Source organism: Chenopodium quinoa, unplaced genomic scaffold, assembly GCF_001683475.1.
Source record: "Chenopodium quinoa cultivar QQ74 unplaced genomic scaffold, ASM168347v1, whole genome shotgun sequence".
Taxonomy (NCBI): Eukaryota; Viridiplantae; Streptophyta; class Magnoliopsida; order Caryophyllales; family Amaranthaceae; genus Chenopodium; species Chenopodium quinoa.
Window position 1 is genome coordinate 2,797,272 of NW_018743021.1, and position 26,201 is coordinate 2,823,472.

The 26,201-nt window shown below is 34.7% G+C and overlaps 2 protein-coding genes across 4 annotated transcripts in view; one reads left to right on the forward strand and one right to left on the reverse strand.

The window, feature by feature from the left end:
* Window positions 1-89: 89 nt before the first annotated feature.
* On the reverse strand, window positions 90-3,943 carry LOC110730050. Its single transcript, XM_021909827.1, has 6 exons — window positions 3,688-3,943; window positions 3,338-3,444; window positions 2,076-3,180; window positions 1,127-1,990; window positions 794-868; window positions 90-688 (listed from the first exon to the last, which is right to left on the reverse strand). The coding sequence occupies exons 1-6, from the start codon at window positions 3,941-3,943 to the stop codon at window positions 90-92; spliced, it is 3,006 nt and encodes a 1,001-aa protein (XP_021765519.1).
* Window positions 3,944-9,920: 5,977 nt separating this feature from the next.
* LOC110730295 overlaps window positions 9,921-26,201 on the forward strand; it is a 29,906-nt gene continuing 13,625 nt past the window's right edge. For 2 of the 3 annotated variants that reach the window (XM_021910085.1, XM_021910086.1), the window contains exons 1-22: window positions 9,921-10,306; window positions 10,422-10,515; window positions 11,907-12,001; window positions 12,101-12,585; window positions 12,673-12,883; window positions 13,059-13,370; window positions 14,793-14,937; window positions 15,078-15,215; window positions 15,926-16,007; window positions 17,525-17,826; window positions 17,927-18,040; window positions 18,322-18,584; window positions 18,765-18,989; window positions 19,092-19,244; window positions 20,619-20,756; window positions 22,315-22,557; window positions 23,235-23,362; window positions 23,504-23,621; window positions 23,862-24,023; window positions 24,136-24,283; window positions 24,425-24,525; window positions 25,052-25,213. In XM_021910085.1, coding sequence (XP_021765777.1) covers window positions 10,151-10,306; window positions 10,422-10,515; window positions 11,907-12,001; window positions 12,101-12,585; window positions 12,673-12,883; window positions 13,059-13,370; window positions 14,793-14,937; window positions 15,078-15,215; window positions 15,926-16,007; window positions 17,525-17,826; window positions 17,927-18,040; window positions 18,322-18,584; window positions 18,765-18,989; window positions 19,092-19,244; window positions 20,619-20,756; window positions 22,315-22,557; window positions 23,235-23,362; window positions 23,504-23,621; window positions 23,862-24,023; window positions 24,136-24,283; window positions 24,425-24,525; window positions 25,052-25,213 — 3,975 coding nt within the window. In that variant the 5' untranslated portion in view covers window positions 9,921-10,150. Of the gene's footprint in view, window positions 10,307-10,421; window positions 10,516-11,906; window positions 12,002-12,100; window positions 12,586-12,672; window positions 12,884-13,058; window positions 13,371-14,792; window positions 14,938-15,077; window positions 15,216-15,925; window positions 16,008-17,524; window positions 17,827-17,926; window positions 18,041-18,321; window positions 18,585-18,764; window positions 18,990-19,091; window positions 19,245-20,618; window positions 20,757-22,314; window positions 22,558-23,234; window positions 23,363-23,503; window positions 23,622-23,861; window positions 24,024-24,135; window positions 24,284-24,424; window positions 24,526-25,051; window positions 25,214-26,201 lie in introns of those variants that run through there. The other variant, XM_021910087.1, reaches the window with a different exon arrangement.

Sequence of the window (26,201 nt, forward strand, 5' to 3'; positions counted from 1 at the left end):
CGAGATAAACGCATGTTTATCCTTAGACACATAACTTGGCAGTCTCTCCAAAAGGACGCTCGATGCAAGGTAGCTGCAACAATAGATTCTCATCCTTCATCTGGCACCACGGGAAGTATCTGTCTGAAGTCTCCACCAAGAACAACCAATTTACCTCCGAAAACTCTACTGTCACTACAAATATCCTTGAAATGTCGATCTACCGCCTCAAATGCTAATCGATGGGTCATTGGAGCCTCATCCCATATAATTAATGATGCTTCACGGATCAAATCAGCACGGGTTGAGTCTTTTTTGAAGTTACAAACGGAATGTTGATCAGGATCAAAAGGAATCTTGAAAGTCGAATGTGCGGTTTTACCCCCAGGCAATAATAAAGCAGCAATTCCCGATGAAGCCACAGAGAGCACGATCTTTCTTTCAGATCTGAATTTCGTAATCAGAGTGTTCCACGGGTATGTCTTTCCTGTCCCACCACTGTCGTAGACAAAAAATAAGCCACCTACATCTCGAGAATGAGCATCGAGTATTGCAGCATATACTCTATATTGATCCGTGTTTAACCCTCTAACTAAGGTATCAAATATGTTGGCTTCATCATGTGTGTCATATTTAAGTTCATCTCTTATCAACCGATTTAAGGCACTGCGTGCTAACTCCGAAGAAGGTTGTGGCATGTCAGGGAAATCTGTCAATGACCTTCCAAGTTTATTCAATATATGCTCAATCTCTTGTAATCCTTGATTCTACATCTCTTCGGGTTTTAATCGTAAGTTAGGGTTTCTAGTTTTACGTTGCATCATTCTCTCTAGGTCATCGGTAAGTTCACCCCAATGTTGTTCCCACAACTGTTTCGGATCACTTACTTCTGAAAACATCAATATGGAGCAAAACATGTTTCTCAACTATGAACCCGATGCCCAGTTAGGGGCTTCTGACGGAGTTTCATGCCACTCATTATCGTCGTCAAGCAACCCTAAGGCATGACATGTAGATCTAAAGGTAGGGTGGATGGCACCATCAACAGTTCGTATATCTTCAAAACATTCCACTCCACAAACCTTAGTTTAAAGCATCCGTAAGTAATATCGTCCCCCAGAATTTGGATGAACAAAAGTCAATCTACCAATGCAAGGTCTTTCTTGTCGTTGTGCCCACCTTTTTGTAGAACGAATCCATGTGAATCCCATAGGAAAATTTTGGTAAGTGTATTGTTTTGCTTTTGGAAAATCCTTGTTAGCTTGAAACCACATAGTTAACATGGTTTGTTGCAATCTTGGTCGTTCAAGGACTGTGTGCAGATCATCATTATCATTGAAAACTACAAATTGTTCACCAGGTAGATGAAACTGAAGTAGTTCTGTTGAAGGATATTGATGTTGCAAATCAAACTCAAATATTCTCCAGCATGCTTCAATGGCCGATACATATCGACAATCTAAGTATTGTTTTATCTCATCCACTCTATTTCCTTGTTGTACCTCTTGACCACGTCGTGTGGTTGAATTGTTTTCAATGACAATTGTTGCTCGATCTTGACCTTTAGTAACATACTTGTATAGATACTTTACCACACTTCTCGTAGCAACACGCTCAGCATTTATGTGTGCATTGTACTTAACACATAGATCTCTGTTATATGGTACCACCCAACGATTATCTACCTCCCTTCCATTAACAATGATGGGCTCTCTATTTTGTCTACGTCTATACTGCACAAAGCCATTATCATCAAAGGTGGTTTCAGCACAAAATTTCTTCGGAAAATGCTTTGAACACTTTCCATCAATTAAACATGGCCCACATGGTCCATGGAGCATGTTCTTGGTAACTGTTTCAAATGCCAAAGGATCTCTATCCTTGTCAGGGATTTCCGCAGAAATAATTACATCGATATCCTCTGGACACTTAGGCTTATCTTCTGGAGCCAATGTTATGAGAATATGCGCATGTGGAAGTCCGCGCTTTTGAAATTCAATGACATAAAAATCTGAAACATGAGATATGTCCCATGTTAATTAATTAGATATGTAAAAAATTATTGTATGATTACATAATTAATCAACACAACTCACCAGCAATGACTTTTCCAAACTTCTTATTATCCTTCAAATCGCGAAGCATTTGTTTCAATTTGATCTTGAAAACACGTGCTACAATGTCAGGTCTATCTTCAGTGCGACGACTTCCACGTGTAGATATCTCATTTACAATCTCAGGCCAGTTTGGATTGCAAGTGAAAGTTATAAATAAATCAGGCGGACCCAAAACGCGAACAATTGCCGTAGCATCTTGATAATGATGGGCCATATTACGGGGGCTTCGTGTGAAGGATGATGGTAATATGAACAGTCGACCTACATCATTAGCATTGACATCTCCAACCCTGATTGCATCTTGGAGTCCACTGTATAAATCAGAGCGAAGCCTGCCTTGATTTCTCCTTATCCATGATAATCGATATTGTTTCATTGCAGCGTATGCATCAACATCAAATTGTTGCAATAAGCGGCCAGAATCTATCAAGGTGTCACCCTCTTCTTCCCTATCATGTATCCTAAATGCATATAATTGTCGCATTGTCACAGTACTTCGACTGGTACTTGTACTTGACGCCTTGGGTATCCCAACTCTCCAACCATCGGTACCATATGGGAACAGTAGTGGGTATTGTAAAGGCATATAACTTGGATGAGTTTCATCAATCCTTTGTAACCCACCATCTATTTTTTGCAATATGATATCTTGATTACCTATGTCTTCAGTCCCATCACCTACCATCAATGCAACCACTTCACTTGCGGTTGGTTGGATGTACTGTTTGCCTTCTCTAGCGCGAATTAGCTTTATTCTCAAATATTGATGCTCACCTTGATCGCGCAACATACTGCCGGCATTTCTGAAGACTGCAACATAAGGATTTATATCATCAAGCATCGTTTGTAGTCCTTGTAAAATTCTTGGATCTAAGGAAGAAGCCTCTGTGCCCCCCATGTAATGAAGTCGATTGGATGTTTCGTTATCAGTATCATAAATGTACAACTGTGCAAAATTTGGTCCACTTCCAGGCTCAGGGAGTAAAGTTCCAATTATATGGTAATTACTACCACTTATACGGTAGACATAGGGGCCTCTACCATCATTAACTGTGATCAATCCGACCGCCCATAGAGGTGAAAGCTAACATAGAATTGAAAGCTCTAATATTGTTTCGAAATTGTTGATATGGCAAAATTGACATCAAATTTGGCGGTGTCGTTGGTAAAAGCGACAATTTAACTTGCCCACTTTGACAACAATGATAGAACCTTGGGTGTGTTTTACTGCTACCCTTTACCCTTTCTTCTATCCACATAAGGGTCTTGCAATTAGGACACACAACTGTTCTAGGTCCAAACTCCCAACGTCTATCAAACTTATCTCTGCGATATTGATGAGTCACTTCTGCATGCAAATGATTTATTTGAGTGAATATCAAATTAATAATGATATATCAATAATGTGTGTGGTTAAGTAGCTTGGCAAGGCGATTACCTCTCCCTACGACAATTTGCTCATCATGTCTAGCATCATATTTTATCCCATTATCAAGAGAGCTTTTTGGAATCAAAGTTTATAAAATTTTAATATAGTCCTTAGTCAAGGTATTATTATTCTAAAGTAAATAGTAATGGTTTTTATAAGTACCATTCATATTGATCTCATTGGCTAATTGTTCCTCTTGACGTGTAACATCTTGACATTGATGTGTAGATTGACGTAATTGCATCATCAGTAATCGCAATGATCGTGCTTCTTTCTCCAATAAGTAACGACGTCGCTTGAAAATAGGATCTTCATGATTTGTAGTGCGTTTGAATAGTAACCTTCGCCTAACGGCTAATCTAGCTTGTTTATGTTGCAAAATCTCTCTAAATCGATAATTAATTGTACTCACGTCCATTCGTATCTATTAATTATACGATAACCAAGAAGGAAATATATTAAAAACGATATTATAGTTTGCACAAACATCAATAAATAAAATAAGTTGTAACAATTGATTTTTTGTTCGTGTTAGTATATTTAATTGACATGTTTTATTTTATCTAAGTTGTTGGCTTATATATATTGTTAGTGGACCAACTCAACCAAAAGCTTATGGTGATGTTTGAGGCTCATGAATATTTTTTATACACTATCATTTATATTTTTTTACATTTTCAAATTCACCCATTTAATCTCTTGTATGTCTATAGACTTATATATACTTCGTTTTCATAGTAATTAAACAATATTTTAAAACAAAAATTACTCAAAATTATTAGTAATTATACGTGTTACGTAGTATAATTTTATATGTATAGAATGTAAAGTGACAAATTGTATAACATGTCCAATACAACAGACAAAAAAAAAAAAAAGTCCCAAATCACCTAAATATCCATGGTCATTCACATTACTAAAAGTAAAGCAAAAATTATTGTATACATACCTGTAGGGTCTAGTAATATAAAGGCAAAAGCAGTCAATTGATCTGTATACCGTAAAAAAGACCAAAAATTAAAAAAGATTAATAAATCATTCCAATAACTATAAATAAATAATACGTGGATCGCTTAAAAATTTGTGCTGATAAAAAATAAAAAGACAAAGTGAAGTTACGATTTAAAATTGCTTAGACGAAGCTGGATTACCATACATAAGTGAATTTATTTATCAATGTCGCACGGTTCATAGGTGAGTAAGTGTTGTTAGTAAATGGTTTATTTTTTAAATATATATTTATATTTTTTAAATAAATATTAGATAAGTTTTTCTCCAAAGGATAATTTAAGTTACATATGCATTATAAAGGCAATTGCAATATGATATGTTAAATCATCATTGATAAATTATAATTCATATAGCACAATGAAAGTCTTATTCATCTACCAACTTGCAAAATACTTGTACAACAAAAGCATATATAATTACATAGATATAAATCTTCATTAGAATTTACAGATTAAAAAATATTACTTTTTTTTTTGTTTGTCAAGAGTATAAAAAGTATAGCCAATGTATGCTATAACCTTGTAAATAATAAATAACAATTACTCTCTATTGCAAAATGCACGGGATATATATTATAGAGAAAGGTAGTAAAAAATATATTATAAGAAAAATATATTTTAAATGCGGAAAGATATATTTTTTTTTTTACCACGGGAAGTTAATTTAATATAATAACTTACTGTTATATATTTTTTTGAATTAATTTTTATCATGGATGCTTATGAATCATGGGGAACGTTTATTATTTAATTTATTTAATATATTTAGTTAGATGATGGCCTTTGAAAATGATGAAAATAGTACTACTAACTATTGAGTAAGAATGATGGGTAACTCCTACTCGTATAATAACATTGAGCAAGTGCCACTCAAAGTCACTTGAATTTGGTAATTTTCACGCAAAGGAGGGGAACATTCAGCAGCATATATATACGCTTAAATTTTATGTATCTAAACACAACGCAACATCATACCCATTAATTTTGTGCAACCAATCGAGTGCATGAAGATAAAACTATAATGATCATTCTTCATAATATATACTTCATATTAAGTTCTGAACTACCATATATTACATGCACAGTAACCCTCTTTGCTCTATCTAATGAAGATAAAACTATAATGATCATTCTTCATAATATATACTTCATATTAAGTTCTGAACTACCATATATTACATGTACAGTAACCCTCTTTACTCTATCTAATTTTAATACACTTGAGTCATATTAAACTTGAGCAATTAATCCAATATCTATGTATACCTTGTCTTCTTTTTCTTCTTTCTGTTAAACTCTTTGGCAGAAGAGCTACTTTAAAATCCTGCAAATTACCAATTCAATGAATCAATAATTTAAATCCCAACAAATACTTTGCAACTTAAAATTGAATTATGAAAGTTCCAAATAAAACAAACAAAAATCAAAATGCCAATAAACTACTATTAATAGTTACGATATAGTTCTTTATAGTTGAAGGTTCATAAAAACTAAAATAATAATCATCATTTGTTAAATAATATTATCAATAACAATTAATCCAAAGAGAAAATAATAATTTTTTACTTTAAAAGAGATAAAAATTGAAAGTTAAGGTAGGTATATTTCCACTCAAAAGGATTAGGTGGATATAAACATACCTTTAATGGTAATTGACAGCAGCAGTAAGGTTGTGGGAGGCGTATAGACGGTAACAGATGTTTATTTTTTTACTTGTTTTTTTCCTTCAAACTGGATTAATCTGTGAGTGTTGCATTGAGAATATGAAATGGAGAAGAATGTGATTAGTGGATGTATGTTTACCGTGTAATTGATAAGTTGGAGTTTTAGATGTTAGTGGGTAGTTTGTTCTTTCAGATTTTAGTGGGTAGTTATTATCCCTTTTTTTTTTAAGTGTAATTGTTTTTTAAATTTTAAATTAGAAAGTAGAAGTAATTTTGGAGGGATTAGTGAATTTGGGTGGGAGTGAATGTGAGGCAAGTATTGGGGTTTTGGTGTTCTCTCGTTAAAGTTGGCTGTGCAATTATATTATAGATTTTTTTTAAATGTCTAGGTACAAGAACTTGTTGATTTGTTAGATCAAAAATTTAATGCTTGCCTTTTATTTTGCCTATACTCTCGTTTTGTTTCAACTGTGTAACTCAAAATTATGATTTGAATTTTATCAACATAACTTCGATTTTCAAGTATATTAACACTTAAAAAAAACATTTCCAAATTTGTGTTAACGTTTTTCTGCATGAGTGATGACAAGTGAGGGATATTTATTTCTTTGTTGTTGAGAGTTAACCCACAAAAAATACTAGTAAATCAAGTTACAAAATTATTCAAATCGACACATATTAGTATATGCATGTAATTAAAATAATTATATCTAACCGACACATATTAGTAATTGCTAATAGTATAAGAGGTTCTATGTATAGCCTCTAATACCATTAGAGGTTCCATGCATAAAACTTATGATACCATTAGCGTTTCCATATAATTAGACAGAATTGAAAGCTAATGCAAACAAGGTAATTTCAACTTAGAACTACTAATTTAATGATATTAGTGGTTATATGTATAAAAACTATAGGAAAATTTGCGTAAGAAAACCTTTTAAAGACATTTTTTTATTTGGGACAACCTTTTAAATTTTTTTTGGCAAAATCAGACCTGTTTAATTTTTTTTTGTGAAGGACAACCAACCCCCACTTTTAGGCCATTGACCATCGGAATCCGGCGTTGACTCGCACTTGACTTGCACATGGTCCTTATTTCTCTTATTTGAACCCCTTTTCCCTTCAGTTTCTTCACATAGAAACCCCTTTTCTTCTTCAATTGAATCCATAACTAAAAATTCTCCCTAATTTAGGGTTTGTTAGGGGTATTCATCAATTCAAAATTGGTGGGATCGATGTTGTTTGCATTTAAGGTTAGTAATTTCTCCCCAATTGTTCGAATTCTATCAAATTGTAAAATCAGGGTTTCAATTTTGGAATTGATTTGGGTTTGATTGTATAAAAATTGCTTGCTAAATATTGTAACACCCCCGATTTACTAACTGAAAATAAATAAGAATTAAAGGAAAAATGAACAACCTTTAAATAAAATTGCGGAAGCATACTCCTAAATCGGAAGTATTACCGCCACACTCAACAAACTGTTAAGTGTTAAGGCTTACAAAAATCCCATTAATTACAACCCAATAAACTAGATGAGCTATTTATACAACTTTATAAACTCATGACATCACACTAATCGAAACACTTGAGCTCCTTTAGCTACGACCACTTGATCAACCTGCTTAGAAAATCTTGACTGCTCACCATTAAGGACAAATTCCAAAATAGATCGTCGCAGGGCCACCATAAGAAAAAGACATGGCCGCAAACACAAGTAGCAAAACAAAATAACACACACGTCAGCAAAAGCTGAGTAATCACCACAAATCAGAATATAGAGTATAATTGAATAATAGACCACACTAGCTCAATTAAACAATGTAGTTCGAAACTACATTACACATTTTTGTACTCTGAAAATAACCTTTGTCAAACTCAACCTCGAATAATAGTACGAACCTTTACTCAACTCATAACCCATAAGTGTGCCATGCTCATTGTTCTATACCTAGCCTTGGACATGGGTAATTCGAATAAAACCAACAAGTATAAAAACTTGAATACTCCCAATAACTAGAAAACACCTTGAACCAGACCACATACGGGTCAATTCCTACTGTAAGGGACCATAAATAAAACAAATAGTAAAGATTGTACCTCATTCTTAACTCATGATCATTATCTCATTACCAACATGCCAAGTACTAAGGTCTATAACGCCGAGCCTCAAACCAAGAATATAATAATAATCTCAACCTTTTGATCTCATACATCGATCAAGTAATCTTTCACATGATAATAAATTCTCAATATTGGCACATGTTCCCAAATAATATAATAATTCGAACTCGACTCAATCGTAGTATATCTCAACTCTTATAGGGCAATCATACTAGTTACCCAAATGTAATCAATTTTCAACCCAAAATAATACTCTGCATTAGTAACCCTAAAACCTCAATATAACAATACTTCCTAAAATAACAACATTAAAAAACCCTAACACGAATAACACAATAATCAATTCGAAAATTAAGTCATAAAATACAGTACAACAAAAATAATACAATATTCAATACCAATAAAATCATATAATACCATATAATAATCAATTATATACATGTACAAGATTACAAATAATAAATCATACAATTCATATATAATAATAAGAAATATAATACAAATGACTCTAAAATAAGTTCTGTGTGATTACCTTTCGTAAATAAATAGATCTAATAGAAGGGGGGAATGCCGCAATTACATGCACATGAGTACTCCGCAATTGCTACTGATCACAATTACACACATCACTCAAAACTTTGGAATAAAAATAAAGTGGTTTTGACCAATTAATGATCATGAAGATAAATGCTTATTCTAATACTAAGATTAATAGTAGGTTGCAACAATAAAGCCACGAACAAAGTGGAGTAAAGAGAAAGAAGAAAAAGATAGGCATAAAATTAAAACGGCTACAGAATATTTTTTGCATCAAAAATTTAATAGGGTTATAATAGGTTATATACCCTTAAAAATATAGAATCCTATTTCAATTAAAATAGGGTTTTAAACCTCTATCAAATGATATGATATAAAATAAAAGATATGAAATATTATCTGATTTTTAAACTTTATAAGAAACAAAATTCACGGGTATTACAATCTACCCTCCTTAAAACAAGCTTCGTCTCCGAAACCTAAATTAGAAAATTTTAGGGTATTACAAATATGGATCGATTTGAAGACAAGAGATGTGGGTATGTGTTTCCAGTTGCTAGAAGGACCATGTGCAAGTCACGTGCAAGTCAACGCCGGATTCCGGTGGTCAATGGCCTGAAAGTAGGGGTTGATCGTCCTTAACCAAAAAATAAAATAAAATAAACGGGTCTGACTTTGCCAAAATTTTTTTAAAAGGTTTTCCCAAACAAAAAGTGTCTTTTAAAAGGTTGTCTTAGACAAATTTTCCAAAACTCTAATAATACATTAGGTAACAATGACGGATGTTGGCCGAAAATATTAAAGACGTTGTGATTCGAATATTTTACAACCATGTCCCAATATTTTACAAGTAAAATTAGGTTATTTAAGCTCATTAACTAAGTTATACTAATCTAGCAAGGTCGACCCCCAAATAGCTCGGTGGAAGGTCCCCTCTATTCCTCTAGTCCCAATAACAATGTTAGCGATTTTATACGGACAAATATCAACCTTAGAACCGAGCGATATTGCATGAATAGTTTTTAAAATTGATTGATTTGTGGAATTTAGTTTATTCCCTAGTGAAAATTAATTAAAAAAAAAAAAAAAGCTTGAGAGATTAAAGAAAAGAGGGGGAAAGTTAAGATAAAAGGCATAGGCGCGCCTTGGATTTGGGGTTTAGCAGGGGTTTTTGTAGAACCCTAGATACCACTTTCACCAAATTAACTGTTACACTGTGCGATTGTTCGCGCTAATTTCAGCGATTCAACTCTGAATTCGGCCATTGAACTTGCACTCTCCTCGAAAATGGCGGATTTGCTCACTTCTTCATTGTCGCAGAGTTTCCGCACTGTTCCTCCGGCGGCAGTTCCAGCAATGTTAGACTGTATTTCAACTTCTACTGGTGTATCGCATTCATCCCTCTTTGATTCGCTTCTTCCAGATTTCTCCAATCTCATCAAGGTTTGATTTTCTTGTTCATTTTACAATTTTCAGTTTTTGGTGTTGTAATTTTCAATTTTTGTTTTGATGTAATTCACTGGTTTTGCCCATTTTTGTGTGTATTTGTTGTGATTAGGTGATTATTGAGGATAATAAGAAGTTAGATTCTGAGGAATGTGCATTTATTGTATCCTACTTGCGGGGGCTCTCTCATCTTATGAAGAAAATGGGTAAGTATTGAATTTAGACTACTGGAAATACCCAATTCTTTTTGAGTTTCGCTTCGGTTGTGCTTTCGCTTGTGTATGGTCAGAATTTGAGTTTCGTTTAAGTATGGTCACATTTCAATTGTCTGGCTCTAATTTTGGGATGCTTAAGTATGGTTACTTTTGCGATGCTATTGAGAATTATAGATGTATTTTAACGCATGCTCGAGTTTACTAGAATAATGTCCCCTTTAGCTACCAATGGGGCTATAATTTAACTGTAGTAATTATAAGGGGTGTATCTTGTTGTGGAACTTTTTCCACAGTATGAAGAAGATCTTTGTAGGCGGTATACGAATTAAAGTGTAGGATGTAGTTTACTTAGGGTTTTCTGTACTGTATGTGTCTGGTGACTCTGGTCTATGTTGTGTATCATCTGCTAAGCATTAAGGATTAGGGTCATGATTTATATGTTGGTCATTTTGAACTGCAGTGTTTATATATTGTTTGCTAAATCTTTAACATAAGGTCATAAGTTTGTGAGAATTCGGAAGAGGTGGTAGCTTTGTCGTGATATTGCCGGGGAAAGGGGAGGTATGCATTCTGAAAGGTGATCGATGAGTATTCTCATCTTTAACTACAACAGTCTAGTTTTATGTTTAAAGGGTCAATGAAAACAGAACTCAGGTTTATTGCCAATTTTATGTTCTGACGAATAGACCACATATAACAAAGGGAAGAGAAGCTGGAAGGTTCTCTTGTCTCATACCTCCCCCAACCCTCTCCTCGCCAAGAAAAATCCATGTAATGATATTTCAAAAAAAAATAGAGAACATTTAGAAGTGAATATAGTCATGATCCAAGAAATATCTTTGCAAGAAAGTTCAAATACTTTAAAGTAAATGGCATCTCTTCTACAAAATGCCATATAATAGATTATTAAATCATTTTTTACCATATTCTTAGGAGAGCCAATTTCATCTAGAAGATTTTAGAAGGTGTCAAGGGAGGCCAAAGATGACTTAGGTGGAAGGAGTTGAGAATGATTTGAGGAAATTGGATTTACAAGAGCATGTAGCACTTGATTGAAGGGAAAGGAGGAAGAGGATCTTTGTTGATGACCGCTAGAGATACAATCATGGCTCATGGATTAAAGCTTTTGTTTTTAGTACAATCCTTACATACAACAATTAATTCAACAGCAACAATAATCAAAGCCTTAATCCCAAAGGTGCCGTCGGTTACATGAACCAAGAATTTAATTCGACTTAATTTAATTCTATATATTTATATCAAAATTGTTTCACAAATTTACTTAATAACAAACAAGTTATGTTGGAATTGGTCTTTGTTTTTTTCACGGATAAGGTATGAATGGATGATAACAACTATGACTAAATCATTGGTTTTGGCAGGAGTGAATTCTGTTGCTCTGGAATGTTTTATGTGGGATGGTTTCATCCCAATGATGAAGATGTTTCAGCTGTATGAGAAAGAAATGTTACATGAGGTAAGTTTGTGTAAAGAATATTGTGAATTCCCTTGTTTATTTACGGAGTGTCATTGCTGGTAATTTAATTAATGTGTGGCATTTTCTATTTTGTTTTAGATTGTAGGCTCTGTGCTTGAAGTTGTAAGTGAAACCAATAACTGGGAACTAATTGAGGCCTCACTGGTTCCAATTCTCCTGCGATCAGTTGGGTTTTCCATGGACATGTGTCAAAACGAAGATAAATCTGTCATTATATGGAGTAGGTGTTCCATCTTTCAGAGCTCAGGAGACTTGCAGAAATTGGTTAACAAAAGTGATAATGCTCCAGTTCTTCCATTGACTCTGTCATGCTACATTTTGAGCTGCCTACTGGATGCTGCAGCAGAGAAAAACCAAGATATGAAAGGCTCTTCCATCCCATCAGAAACATTTTGTGGTAATCTTTTATGGGATCTATGCAATTTGACTATCCAAATGCTTTCACAGAGTCTTGATCATAGGTCTTGCACCACTAGTCTTCTGCTCCCATCCATTTTTAAAGCATTTTCTTCGAAGTGCTCATATGAAGTTTGCATTCAAGGTGGAAACTGCTGTATATCCAGGTGCAGTATTATAGAACAAATACTTTTTATGTTTTGAATTCAAATAATTATTTTAGTTTGTAATAAGTGTCTTTGTTGGTGTTCTAGGCAACATTTCTTCATGAATCTATGGAAGTGTTCCCGAGTTCTTTTTGCTTTGGGACTTGCAGAAAGGAGAGATGCATATGGTATAATCTCTATGTATTTGTCCTATTTTTCTTCTGTTGATCAGTCTCAAGTGGAAATGGATGATCATAGAGCTGAAGAATTTGACATAAGAGCTGAAAAGGAATTTTGGGATGAAATTAAAAGAGGCTTGGTACTGTGTCCTCTTTTCTTAATCGATTCATTAATATATACTAAAATATATAAATGGCTACTAAAGTAGTGGGCTTATTATATTCATCTTAATTAAAAAATTGATCTATTTCATACTGCATAATCTTGTTTCTTTATTGATTGATATTTTATATTTTTGATGTGGGGGTGTCCAGGTTGAAAAGGAAGGCTTGATAAGGAAGCAATCTTTATACATACTGAAGAGAGTAATGCTTATAAATGATGGAGAGCAGCTCAATCCAGTTGTTACAGAGAAAAAGTCACGCCATAGAGCTCCAGTTCCTCATGGCATGACAAAAAGGGATGTCTGGGCTGAAGAGGAAGCCAAATCACTAGGCATTGGGCAAATATGCCTCTCAGCTGATGAATATTTGAGCGAAAAGCAGAAGTGGGAGGCATTCATACTTCTTTATGAGATGCTTGATGAATATGGCACTCACTTGGTTGAGGCTGCATGGAATCATCAGGTTCATATACAAAGTACCCCCCCCCCCCCCCCTCTCTTCTTCCCTCCTCTCCCTGCCCCAAATTGTTGGATAGAGAATGTTGTATTGTGTTAGCACATATCCATGTTGACTAATACTGTCAATATCCTAGGCAGGATTAACCAAAACTGTAGATTTCAAATTCTTTAGCAGCTCTTGCCTTGAATACTATGAAACATTTCCCCTCTTTCTAAGCTTTGGAGTTCATATATGTCTGGTAGGTTTATTGTTGGAATTTCAAATGTGCGTGAAGAAAGAAGATGGACCTTTCAGCTCATTTTGTGCTCTAATCAGCCATGTATTTAGGAAAGCAACTTTTCCCCTTCACTTACTATACGACATGTGCATGTGTGGGTTTTTTTTTTTTTTTTTTTTTTTTTTTTTTTTTTTTTTTTTTCCAATCAGTGAGAAAAACTTGGGTTTATTTGGGATGTCTTCCACTGGTTTAAGGAACAGCATTTTGAGGGTCTATTTTCAGAACCATGGTCTGATTCAAGTTGTCGAGGCATCAAATTATAAATCTTAAACTAATTTCTTTGGTTGTTTGGTGAAGTTTCTTTCTTCAACTGATTTGAGTCTTCCTCTTGTTGGTCCTTTTTAGTGTATAATTGTTTGGGTTTTACCGTTGATAGATTTCAGAAGAAGGTTTTGCATCTTAAAAATCTAAGCTTTTGCCAAAAGAGGGTAGATTAATACTGATACGAAGCACCTTTTCTGCCTTGCTTATGTGTTTTATTATCATGTGCACCACTTCAGCTAATATTGTTTCTAAGATAGAAAAATTCTGATGAGTTTCGACTTAAATTAATGCAGTAATTTTTATTTATCTATTATTATTTTTTAATAATATTGGTCGCTTAAGTTGTATCAGCTTTCAATCGGTGTTGTTTTGACTCTAGTTTTTCTGTATCAGCCAACATGTACGGGTCCTTTACTGTATGGAAGTATTGGTTTAAAAAAATGTAGTAATTTATGTATTGTATCAGCCAATATTTGAAACTATGAGCCACTCATGTGAAAGCAGATAAATTGTTCAACATTGTCATTAGTAACAGATTATAACAATAGTTGATTTTTTTTTATTGGTGTTTGTACTTCGCATGCAGCTCCAAAATTTTAATACCCTAAATATAATTTGAAATCCCTTTTGCAATAATTTCCCTTCATTTAGCATTGCTTATCTTAATCATTAATGATACCTGCAGAATTATATTACTTGAGGGCATGCTGACTTTGTCTATATCTCGTCTTTTGTACTTGGCTGATTATTGAGTTTTAGGGTGAAGTGGTTTAGTTTCTCCCTTCTTTTTCTGCTTGAGGGATACCCCTTGGTATTCATATGATATTCAGTTTTATAACATGTGAAGATGGATAGACTGTTACCGAATCATTTCTCTTTTACAGATTATGATGCTACTCCAATCACGTGTTTACCATAAAAGTGTTATGGATCCTGAAGCATCTAATCAGCAAATTAATATGCTTGGTGGCAACTTTGACTGGCTAGCTATTTTATGGGAACGGGGACTTTTTCATGATAATCCGCATGGTATAGATGTATTCCTTAACATCAATCGGCAGTTAAATTTATTTCACTTTAAAGTGTATCCTATGCCTGAGATTCTTGCCCTTTTCACATAATTCATCCTCCCTGTATAATTGACTGCCTTTTTTTTTTTTGTGCTTCAGTTAGGTGCATGATTATGAAGTCTTTTTTGGATATTGAATGGAAGAATCAGGACAACTGCAGAGCTTTGTTTCCAGAGAAATTTGTGCTTGGTGCCTTTATGCAAGGGCTGAATGATCCAGTTCACCACAAAGATTTTGGTCTGTATATTTCAATTACCCTGCCTTATCCAGTCATACCTGTACTATTAAATCTGCAAAATATTTGAAGCATTTGTGTTCCTTTATTCTACTTTGGTGACTGAAAAAGATCTTTTATGATGTAGGGCACATTTGAGAGTCAATTTTTTATTTCTAGTTCACCTTTTTACCACCTTTAAAGTTTACTGCTTTTATATTGATTTCTCTTACCTCTTTCAAATATTGGTAGTCAGCCTTCGAGCGGTAATTAGGAAGTATATTCTCTTGTTGGTTGATCCATGTCCCTAAAACTAGGGATTTCAGGTTTTACCTCAAATAATTTCTCTTTTTGCTGATACTAGGAGACTGTAAAGGTCTGGGCATGCTAAAATCATATGCATCCATAACTGTCATTAGCTGTCTTCTCATAAAATATACTCTGTATATAGTTATAGGTTCAAAATTGAAATATTAGGTTGCAGAGTAAAAGACTTTCAGCAATTTTGAAATCATTGTCATTATGTGATGCCTTATTTTTTTATATTTGCCTGATAGTGGTGGTGCAGCCAACCTATCCTGAATATTTTAGAAAATTAACATTGTCAAGCTTTTATTTCTTGTTGCTTTTATACAGAATACATGTCAGAATTGTTGGTTCAACTCTTGCAAGAATTGTTTAGAAATGCTAATCCTCTTTATAAATGGTTTATAATTTTATATACTTTGTGTAGGTCTGAAAGGTTTCCACTCTTCCAAAACAATTGAAGGTGCCTCCAAGTTCTTGTACCAATACTTTAAATTTTTACATGGGAGGTACGTGTCAGTATATGTTATTATTTTGGTTAGAAATAAGCTGTGCACTTCTGTTTCCGTTCTTTCTTTATAAGTATTCTGGCGTAAGATGATATGTTTTGGTAACAATATAGGAGATGCTTCATAAATCTCTAACCCTTAAGATTTAACTTTATTCAGACGTTAGATTAGTTTGTTTAAATCTTGTGTTTCTAGGGTAAAAGTAGATCCCATTGTTTTGGATTATCTTCTTTAGCAGGCTGTTGATTTGCTACAGTCCATCTACAATGTTTAGGGGATAATTTAAGGATGTCATATCAGGACACCAAGGTATTGAGAAATTTTCCAAGAGTTTGGAGGGATGGAAGAGGCCTTGTAATTTATAATTTGAAGGGAGACTGGTCATGTTTGTTCAATCATTATCTTTCCAGTATTCACTTGTACTTTGGTCCTGTAAGTTTCCAATATCTATAGCTAAGAGGTCAAAAGTCATGAGACCTCCTTTGGCTGGTGAAAGGGAAAGTAGATTACCTAGTGTGTGAGAAATGTGTCTGTAACCTTTTGAAGATAGATTTCTTTTTTCTGTAAATCAGTATCAAGAACATTTCCATAATTAATCTAGCTTTTGCAATCTCCACAAAAACATGGATCTATATGGCATAAAGTGGTTAAGCAGATACGATCTTTACAGAAATAGAGTTGTGGATTTTACATAAGCCCGTGGAAGTTTACAAGGTTTGCTCACCACCCTTTTTCCTTTGGTCATGCTGTTTAATGTATTTTTTGCTTTTGGGAAGAATGCCAATTGCCAAGTGGGGTAGAGGAATGCTCATATCCATCCTTTTTTCCAAGTTATATTTATTATCTTTGGTCTATCAGCACTTTTTTCTTTAGCTTTGGGGTGGTTTGTCAGTGATTCTTTCATGGAACTTCTAATTCAGGATTGGTTCTTATGAGTTATGACTTGCTATTTTTTTAGGTTACATTTTGGAAAAGCTCAATACTAAAGAGTTCATGCTCAGAGGGTACCTCTAAACATTATACATGTATCTCACATATGCATTTTGTGATCTGCTAATGATGAGACTGCTACTCACCTTGTTTTGCATCATGAATAACCAGTGGGATAAGGTGGAATACCCTCATCAGCTTGCTTATATCTGTTGTAATACTTGAATGGAGATCCTTATGTTTGCTGCCTTAATCTTTGTGGCATTGTGCTGTTTTTGCTCACTGTAACTTGTTCTTTCTATTTAAATTTAGTGTAAAAAGGTTTGATTGGTCTTAAAAACATGTCATATCCATGTTCCAGTGCACATGAGCATATGGGGGTGGTGGGGACATATTTTTTTCATTTATGGATTGTCAGAATGTGATGCTTCTCAAATTTAAGGTATAATGATCAACTCATAGAGTGATAATCTTGATACTTTAGCAAGATAATGTATTGGTATAAGTTCTGGTGCTTTATTGATGTTATATGACTTCTTTAAATGGTTTTTTTTTTTGAAGAAATGACTCCTTTAAGTGTCTAATAGGGAACAGATTTTATTTTTACGCGAGTTAGCATCTGTAGCAAGACAGCAGTCTCTTGGCCGAGCTGGTTTAATGAGCCTATCAGAATGCATCTTTTCTGCAAGCAAATCGTCAAAATATTTCTCAGCGGAGGGGCAAGTGGGTACTGGTGCTGCCAGACAATGGATAAATGCCTTGCCTGATTTAAATGACATGGAGTCTTCAAGAACTCAACATTGTGCCGATAAAGCTGACTTAATTGACAGTCTGAGGTTTCTTGTTGAAAATAGTAAACAGCACTTCAATCCTAATTACCGTCTCAGAAGTATGCAATTTTTTGTTGCTGACCTATTAATATATTATTTCATGATGCTGTTAAATCTTTCCTGCTGTAATTGCCTTTGACCTAGAAGTTTTTATTCCAGTTTGCGAGAGAGTACTAGAAGCTGCTGTTTCAGTTGTTTGTCCTGACGAGCTTTCCCTTGAGACAATTTTGCACTTCATAGCAGCTTTACCACGTGAATTTACTGATACTGGGGGTATGAAACTACTTCTGATATGCTTTTTAATTTTTTATGAGCTGAAGCTTCAACCGTTTCCCTCCTTTTTCTTTTTGATTTGGTCAATGATTTGTTCTTTTGATTTTGTATTTTACGGCCCCGTTTCTTGGTTACACTTTTTAAATATGGATGTTTTAAATTAATAATAACACTCCGTGTTATTCCTTTTTAGACTATATATGGCCGGTCTTGTTGTATTAATTCACACTCTACTTTCCCCGCTGGCTTACAACTTTATTCTTGATTGTTGCTTTTTGAAGGTTCTTTAAGGATCAAATTAAAGAAATGGTTTATAGGGAATCACAAGCTGAATAATGCTACAGATTGCTCTAGTGACAAAATGCAAATTGTGCGAAGTCTGTGGGACTTCTTGGAAAGATTTTCCTCTCATAAAAAAAAATCTGATGTCGAGTTTCATTATGATGATGAAGACTTGGTTGCATGGTTCACTGAAGCGGAAAGATGGGCTAGAGTTTTGTTTCTGTACGTGGAGGAAGAATACCAATTAGAACCTCTTTTTAGGGTATTATTATTATTATTATTATTATTTTTTTTTTATTTTATTTTTTGGTACAGTTTATTAATATTTTCTTTTCTTTATTTCGATCTTTTTTCAGCTTGAGTATGCTGATATTGGTGATTCTGCTCTAATTTGATCCAACTTTTCCTCCAATTTTCTGAATTTCTTAATTTAACGTGGCAGTTTATTGAAGAAAAGGGTGTCAGCACCAGTCAACAACACAGCTTGGGGGAGATGATACCTGTGAAGTATCTCATATTGCTCTTGAGCCTGGTTCATGAGCTAGAATTTATGCAGATAGGCTCTGATGAGTACACCAAAGCACAACTTAAATCCGAGCTGAATGGCACTGCTAATAAGAATTTTCTTATTGCTGATAAGTTTTCCAATGTTTTCCTTGTCATACTGGTAATAGATAATTTATTATTTGCTGGCTAAATGAGTTTATAGCTTTTGAGTTTATACTTTATAAGTCAATACTAATATTGGATGACTCTGTCTGGTTTGCAGAAGGACTTGATTTCATTTGCTGAATCGTCTTCTTCAATATTCTGGTCTCATGTTGTGGTGGATGGTAGATTACCTGGTTCCGTAACTGGAAAGCTAGGAGGCCCTAGTCGGAGGCGACTATCTTCTCCTATCACAACTGCTGTCTTGCAAGCTGTATTTTTCCTTTGTTTCTGTTTTCTTTTAGCTTATAAATTCGTATGCTATTGCTGCCCATGCTGGGAACAACGTAGTATGTTTAGTAGAATGTTAACCTTTTATTGACTGGATTTTGGTAATTAGACCCTTATCTGGCAAGTATCTTTGATTATGTGTGCCTGTCTGTATTACTGTTTACCTTTAACACAGCATTATGATTACTCTTTATGCAACCAAAAGTTACAATGTAGTATGTTTAGTAGAATGTTAACCTTTTATTGACTGGATTTTGGTAATTAGACCCTTATCTGGCAAGTATCTTTGATAATGTGTGCCTGTCTGTATTACTGTTTACCTTTAACACAGCATTATGATTACTCTTCATGCAACCAAAAGTTTCTGCTTTGATTAATGCAATATACTTTTTTTTTTTTAAAAAAGGAAAGGAAATGTGATTGTTGTGAAGTTTCAAAGTCACATAAATATAATTGAGGGTTCTTTTTGCACCTTGGGGGGGGGATCAACTTTCAAAGTCACATAAATATAATTGAGGGTTCTTTTTGCACCTTGGGAGGGGGGGGGGGGAGGGGGGATCAAGATTGACTGATTGAAGTGCTGAAAATAAAAATGGACGGATTTTATTTTGATTGATATTAGTCTTGGTCTTTTTGTTATAGAGGATAAATGTAATTAAGTTTTAGTCTACTGAAAGGTAGAGCTAGATAGGGAGCTTTTTTGGAAAGTAAACTATGACTTTGTATCTTGAATTCTTGATTAAAGAAAGGACGTAGGGTTGCTATTGTATACTCCTTCTTTTGGAGCCATTTTTTTTTTCCACAGACCCATTACTGATTTGAAGGTATCAATTTGACTTACTAAAGTCAAAGAAAGTGATGATGATTTAAGAAGAAGCACTGAGTATACTAAGCGCCATAACTATTGTTTGAGAAATATTCTTTTTGAGGAGAAAATTTTCAGATTCTTTGATTTGATAACCTTTTTTGTTTTTGTTTTGTTATTGTATGAGGTCAAGCCATCAAGATTTGTTAAGTAGTGCTCTCACAGGGTTTACATATTGGACCTTCGATTATAAATGATGTAAAAACTCCACACTTGTCTAGGAGTAGGATCTTGTTGGCTGTTTGTTTATATTATGCTTGTAGAATATTTGAGTTGTAATCTCAATTTGATGCCCGTTTGGTTATTGCAAATCTTGTCTGTAATTTGGTCATAAATGCAGCAGTGTAATGTTATTCTCTGTTCTAAGTATATGGTGATTATGTGTTCACTCTAGTTTAGTAGTTGTTTCCATTGCTTTACTCATTTCAAGCTATAAGACTTGGATTTTGGTAAATGCTCAGCATCTGATTCTTTATCCTGATGTGTTGACAGATTGTGTCAGTGAGAACTGTTGTAACTGTCTCATCATGGTGTGCACATATCAAAGATGATGCTGGACTAAATCTTGCTTTCTCTTTCGTGTGGAAATTCTTGCACTTGGTGGTTTCCTCAGCTTTCGGTGATTGTGAGGTATGATAAAAATTCTGAACGTGATTTAATCAATACTTTGTATTCAATTGTGACATCCAAAAGTTGGAAGTATCTCCAGCTGCCGTTCCTAAGTTTCTATAACATTTAAGCTGATCAATAAATCCATTTACAATCTTTCTCAATGATGCATGTTCTGTTTTCCTTTCTGTGACTAAAAACTGAAACAGCATCCCCTTAACTTACTATTCCCGGAGTCACTGATTTCCACCTAGAAATCTTTCACATGAAAAGTTTAGTCACAAATTTCCTAGGTGGATATATATAGTGGGATGGATTACCAGAGTCCTATATGATGGGTACCCCTGTGCATTCGCTCTCTTTCTGTCTCTCCTTTCTTCCATGTTCCACCATCCTGTTTCATGTTTTCACTCTCAACGTATCATTCTGTCCTTCACCCTCATGGTCTCAATCTGTCCCATTTTAAACACTGGTTGTAAGGGTAGTTAGCCTCCCTGACGGGTATTAAAACTGCTAGTGGGCTAGTGACCCTGCTTGAGGCCATTGAGGGATCAATTCCTCATAAAGTCTCAAGCCATTGACTTATTAGATATAAATCTGATTGATAATCAACATAATTGTAAATTAGTAAATAGAAAAAATTAAGCTGTAAGCAACATAGAGGATAACAAATGTAAGATGTTGATTGACTCAGAGATATTATTTTGGAGCTCTGAAATGGATATGCGAGATAGAGAAGGAAGAATGCAACAGGGAGAGAGAACTAGGCTGACGATCATTTGAATGTCTTCCGCAATCAGGGCATGTATGAAGCTTTGCAGGAAAACAATGTGGAGGAAATAGGGCTACTGCCAATGCTCTCTGTTTCTCTGAAAACCAGATGCTACAACTAACTGGGAGTTATTGAGGTGGAGGAAGCGGAGATGTAGATAAGGCAATAGCTGCGTGGTCGTAAACAGTGTTTGAAAAAGTACGCCTAAGGCGCGTCTAGGCGCAAGGCGTTAGAGGTCATGCGCTTTTTATGGTCTAGGCGAGGCGACTTCAATGAGGCGCAGCTAAGGCGCACCAAGGCGCAGCTTGAGGCGCAACAAGAGCTTTTTTCAGAATTTTTTTTATTTCTTATTATATGTGCCTCACTTCAATGAGGCGCACCAAGGCGCTCTGAGGCGCGCCTTAGGCGCAAGATACTCCAAAACGCCTTGGTGCGCCTTGAGCCTTTTTATACATTGGTCGTAAATTGTAGAAACCCTAACTTAACAAAGCCTTAATAATTAAGGGGGGCCTTGTTCTTGTGTCATGGGGGGAGCTGGATGTTTCATGAGCAGATGCCACTTTGGTTTAGTTTAAGTAATAAATAATGTCAGGGCATACACCTGACTTCTTCTGTGGGATAGCTTATTTTACTTTAAACAATTGAGTATACCCCTTTGACATCATAGAAGCATTCAGATAGATCTATTCAATAAGGTATATAATTGGGGGGGCTCTCAGCAGAAATCGTCCTAATAAATGTTGCATGTTCCATCATATATACTTTTTCCTTGTGATTCTACTCACTACCTTTAATGTCTTCAAGCAGACTAGTGCGGAGATTAATTTGGCTGCATATGAAGCTCTGAGTTTTGCCCTAAAAGCTTCTGCTCCAGTGATTTCTTCTTCAACTGTCTATAATATTCAAGACATGAATAGCACCTTAGATCCAGTGGCAAAGAATAGGCCACTTCTTGATTCCCTGGTTCTGACATTTCTCAATCACATAAATGGTTTACTTGCTATTCAGCAATTAGCCCGAACGAGGAGGGCTATATTAATGAACTGGAAGGTATTCCCCTTTTGTACGCTGTACTTTCCTTTCCAGTTTATGTAGTTCTGTGACTGCTGTATGTAAATGTATTGTCACGAGCTAATGTTTGAAAATCTTTTAGTTGTAGCGATAAATTGCAATATTTGCTGTCAAGAAGTCAAACCATTGTTGAATAAAAAGGATTAAATTCCTAACCATGTGTTAATTAATTTTTTTGAAAGTTCAACTATGTTTTTTTCCCTAGAGTAGCTAAACTGAATTAGTTTAGAGTAGGATATTTTTTTTCCCTACGTAGGGCCATGTACATAAACTTTGTACTTCAGGCAATTTCAGCAAGTAAAGACAGTCGCTACCTGTCATCTTGAGGCTTCTTTTTTGTAAAGGTGATTGTGTCTATATATTTTTGTGTCTAGATTGGTAAGGCTTGTATGCCCTTGTTCTTTTATTTCTACCGTGTAGCATAGGTTTTGGCTAGAATATGGTTGGTGACACTTTATGCATTAGCATTCCAGGCTCATGTCAAGTCAAAGGGCCTTCTTTCACTTTAATGCAGCTTTTGTAATGGTTTTCTTATCAGTATTTGTTACCAATCTGTGTTGTCTGCATCAGCTCATGATATATTTCTTGATGATTGAGAGATACTATTTTGCAAAATTAATCCTTTTTTTTTCCTCTCTTTTTCCCATATGTTTTAGTGGCTGTGCCTAGAAGCTCTATTATCAATTCCATATCATGCTTTTCAAAATGGAGTCCAGTTTGGACATGATAATACTTTCTTTTCAAATGACGCTGTCAGCTTTATCTTTGCTGACCTTGTTGAGAGGTAAGTAATTATTTTCCATGCTGTTTACAAAGAGATTACTAGTGAGGCAGAGATGCAAATCCATACCAGCTTTTGTTCTTTTAACATTTTGTATGTGATGTGATTTTTGGCTTATCAACTTCAACTCAAATGAATTCGCAGCCTAGAGACTGCTGGAGAAGATTCTGTTTTGTCCATGCTGAGATCAGTCAGAATGGTTTTGGATCTATTAACTTCGAGTAGTTCATTTGTCTCTGGCTGTAGTGGGGTTGATGCACAGGTATGGGTGTCATTTATATATTCTTTGTGCCAAATTTTAAGTCGAGGTTCCTTGTATATATTTTTGTTGGACTTGTGGAAAAGAGACTGATGTGGATGTAAATAGGTGTTTTACCTTTCAAAGACTTTAGGTGTCATGTCTTCAGTCTTGTGTATGTGATTGCAGTATATTGGGTTGTGAAATATGATATCACAATTTCCAGGAGTAAATGACATACTATCCTGGTCGTTTTGTCTCCAGATGATATGGCAATTGGTTAGGTCCTCATGGGTACTGCACACTAGCTGTAATAAGCGAAGGGTTGCACCAATTGCAGCGCTTCTCTCTGCTGTTCTGCATGAATCTGTTTTCAGATTAGAGGAAATGCATGTGACTGATATAGGACCTGGCCCTTTGAAGTGGGTATGTTTTACTTTCTCTCACCTTGGCCAGTAACAGTTCAAATTTTTGCATCTGTTGTATGCAATGAAACAGCGGACTTGTATTCATGATGTATTTGACCCCTTTCTTGTAGTTTTGCGAAAAGGTTTTTGAAGAAGGCATAAAAAGTCCTCGTACCATTCGCCTTGCAGCTCTTCACTTGACTGGGTTATGGCTCTTAAATCCTGTGGTCGTAAAGTATTACATGAAAGAGCTAAAGCTTTTGACTCTATATGGATCTAGTGAGTTGGGTGCTATTGTATTCACCTTATTGCATCGTTCCTTATCCTCATGATGTTATATAAAAAATAAATAAATAAACCTTTGAAACTTTCTAATGGGATTTATTTATTTATTTTTTTTTTTTTTTTGTTTGTGTCTAGTTGCTTTTGATGAAGATTTTGAAGGGGAACTAACAGAGAATGGTGATGCAAGAACTGAAGTGTCATTGTTGGCAAAAATTCCAGATAGTGAGATTGCAGAGGTATGTTAACCTTTTTTATTCCAAGTATCTCAGGCTATGTTTAGCTAACTTTTTTCTGCAGATGTGATTTCATCTGAATTTATACTACCTTCGTTTCTTATTAGTTGCAAAAAAGGGGTGTTATTTGTGAGAAAAAAAAAATCCTTTTTTGCATCAAGTAAGAAACGAAGGTAGTACATAATTGTTTTTGAACTTAATTTTTTTAATCTTATCTGTATCTGTGCTCTCTGATTTGATCTAGTCTGGCCTGATGTGATCTTATCTGAACTTACAAAAAGTAATAAAAAAATATATTACTCCTTCTATTCTTAAATTACTGTCTTCTTAGGCTTTGACATGCATATCACGAGTATATAATAGGGGATTGCTTGTTTTTAGAGAAAAGTGCAAATGAATTAAAAATTTGATTGAGGGAGGCAAAAATTCAGTGTGGCCTAAATATTGTTTTTTTTAAAAAAAAAAAAAACATATAATCTCATTTTATGGCATCTGTAAATGTAATATTGACGATTGACTTTGTGCCCAGGCTTATATTAATACAGAGCTGTATGCTCGAGTTTCTGTTGCCGTGCTCTTTTACAAGCTGGCAGAGGTAGCTAAGATGGCTGGGTCTGGAAGAGAAACTGAAAAGTGCTGTTCTGCCTTTGAGTCTGGAAAAATGTTTTTGTTGGAGCTTCTTGACTCTGCGGTAATGTTTCTTTGTTAGTGCAATATTGATTATTTTATTTATTTATTTATTTATTTATTTATTTATATAGGTATATCCTAGATTCTTGATATTGAAATATTATTTTTGTCATTTGTTGTAATGTTTAGCAAGTTATGCTGGGCCATAGCATTGGATATTGGAAAATTCACTTGATGTCGTCCATTTTTACAAGCATAACTGTGGATAACAAGTTCTACTTTCAAATTTACATTTCCTATATAATTTATATTGTGATGTAGAATCCAAATGCTTAACCTGTGTTTTGGATGCCTGGAATGTGAGTTTTCAAAGTAGCTTTTCTAGGGCCGAAGCCAATATCATATTTGCTGTACAGTTGTATTTATATTATAGTATGGTTATCTTATCTTTTGCTAATTTGATCTATCTGATCAGCAGCTCAAAGGATTGTTCTCCATTTAGCCTTAGGTTTTATACAGAGAATTACAGTAGATGAGTTTTCATACTTTATCTAATTGAGATTGAAACTGCCACATTATAGTAGTATTCTAATTGTGAATCAATCAAATTTGGAAGAAAGATTCATTTCTAGAATAGTAATCAGATCAGAAAATATCCTTCTATAGTCAGGGTCTTTGATGCTGAAAAAGATATGAGGCTGATTGGTTGGTTCATTGTTTCATATGTGAGAAAGCATAAAGAATCAAGAAAGGGAAACTAATTAGTAATTATTTTGTTTGGTTTAAATAGAATTGTTATCAGATCAGATATTAACCTTCCATGATCAGGGTCTTTGATGGTGGTGGTTTTGACCTTCGAGGTGAATAGGCAGGTGAGTGGTGCTATTAAATTCATTGGTAGATTTCTTGGTGGTTCACCTCAACCATTTGTAGGAGAATTTAAATCCTGGTGGTAAGGTTGGGAAACAACCTTAGGGTAAATGCATCTACAAAACTCAGTGCATCAACTCTGTTATTTGTGCATCCCAGCTTTAAGTCTTGATTCACAG

Bases quoted from the DNA above. Each gene is read 5' to 3' on its own strand.
- LOC110730050 (XM_021909827.1), bottom strand. From the start codon at position 3,943: ATGGACGTGAGTACAATTAATTATCGATTTAGAGAGATTTTGCAACAT. The intron at 869-1,126 runs GTAGATTGACTT...TGATGTTTTCAG, and splicing joins ACAAGAAAGACCTTGCATTG to AAGTAAGTGATCCGAAACAG. The intron at 689-793 runs GTAAAACTAGAA...GGTCATTGACAG, and splicing joins CCTAGAGAGAATGATGCAAC to ATTTCCCTGACATGCCACAA.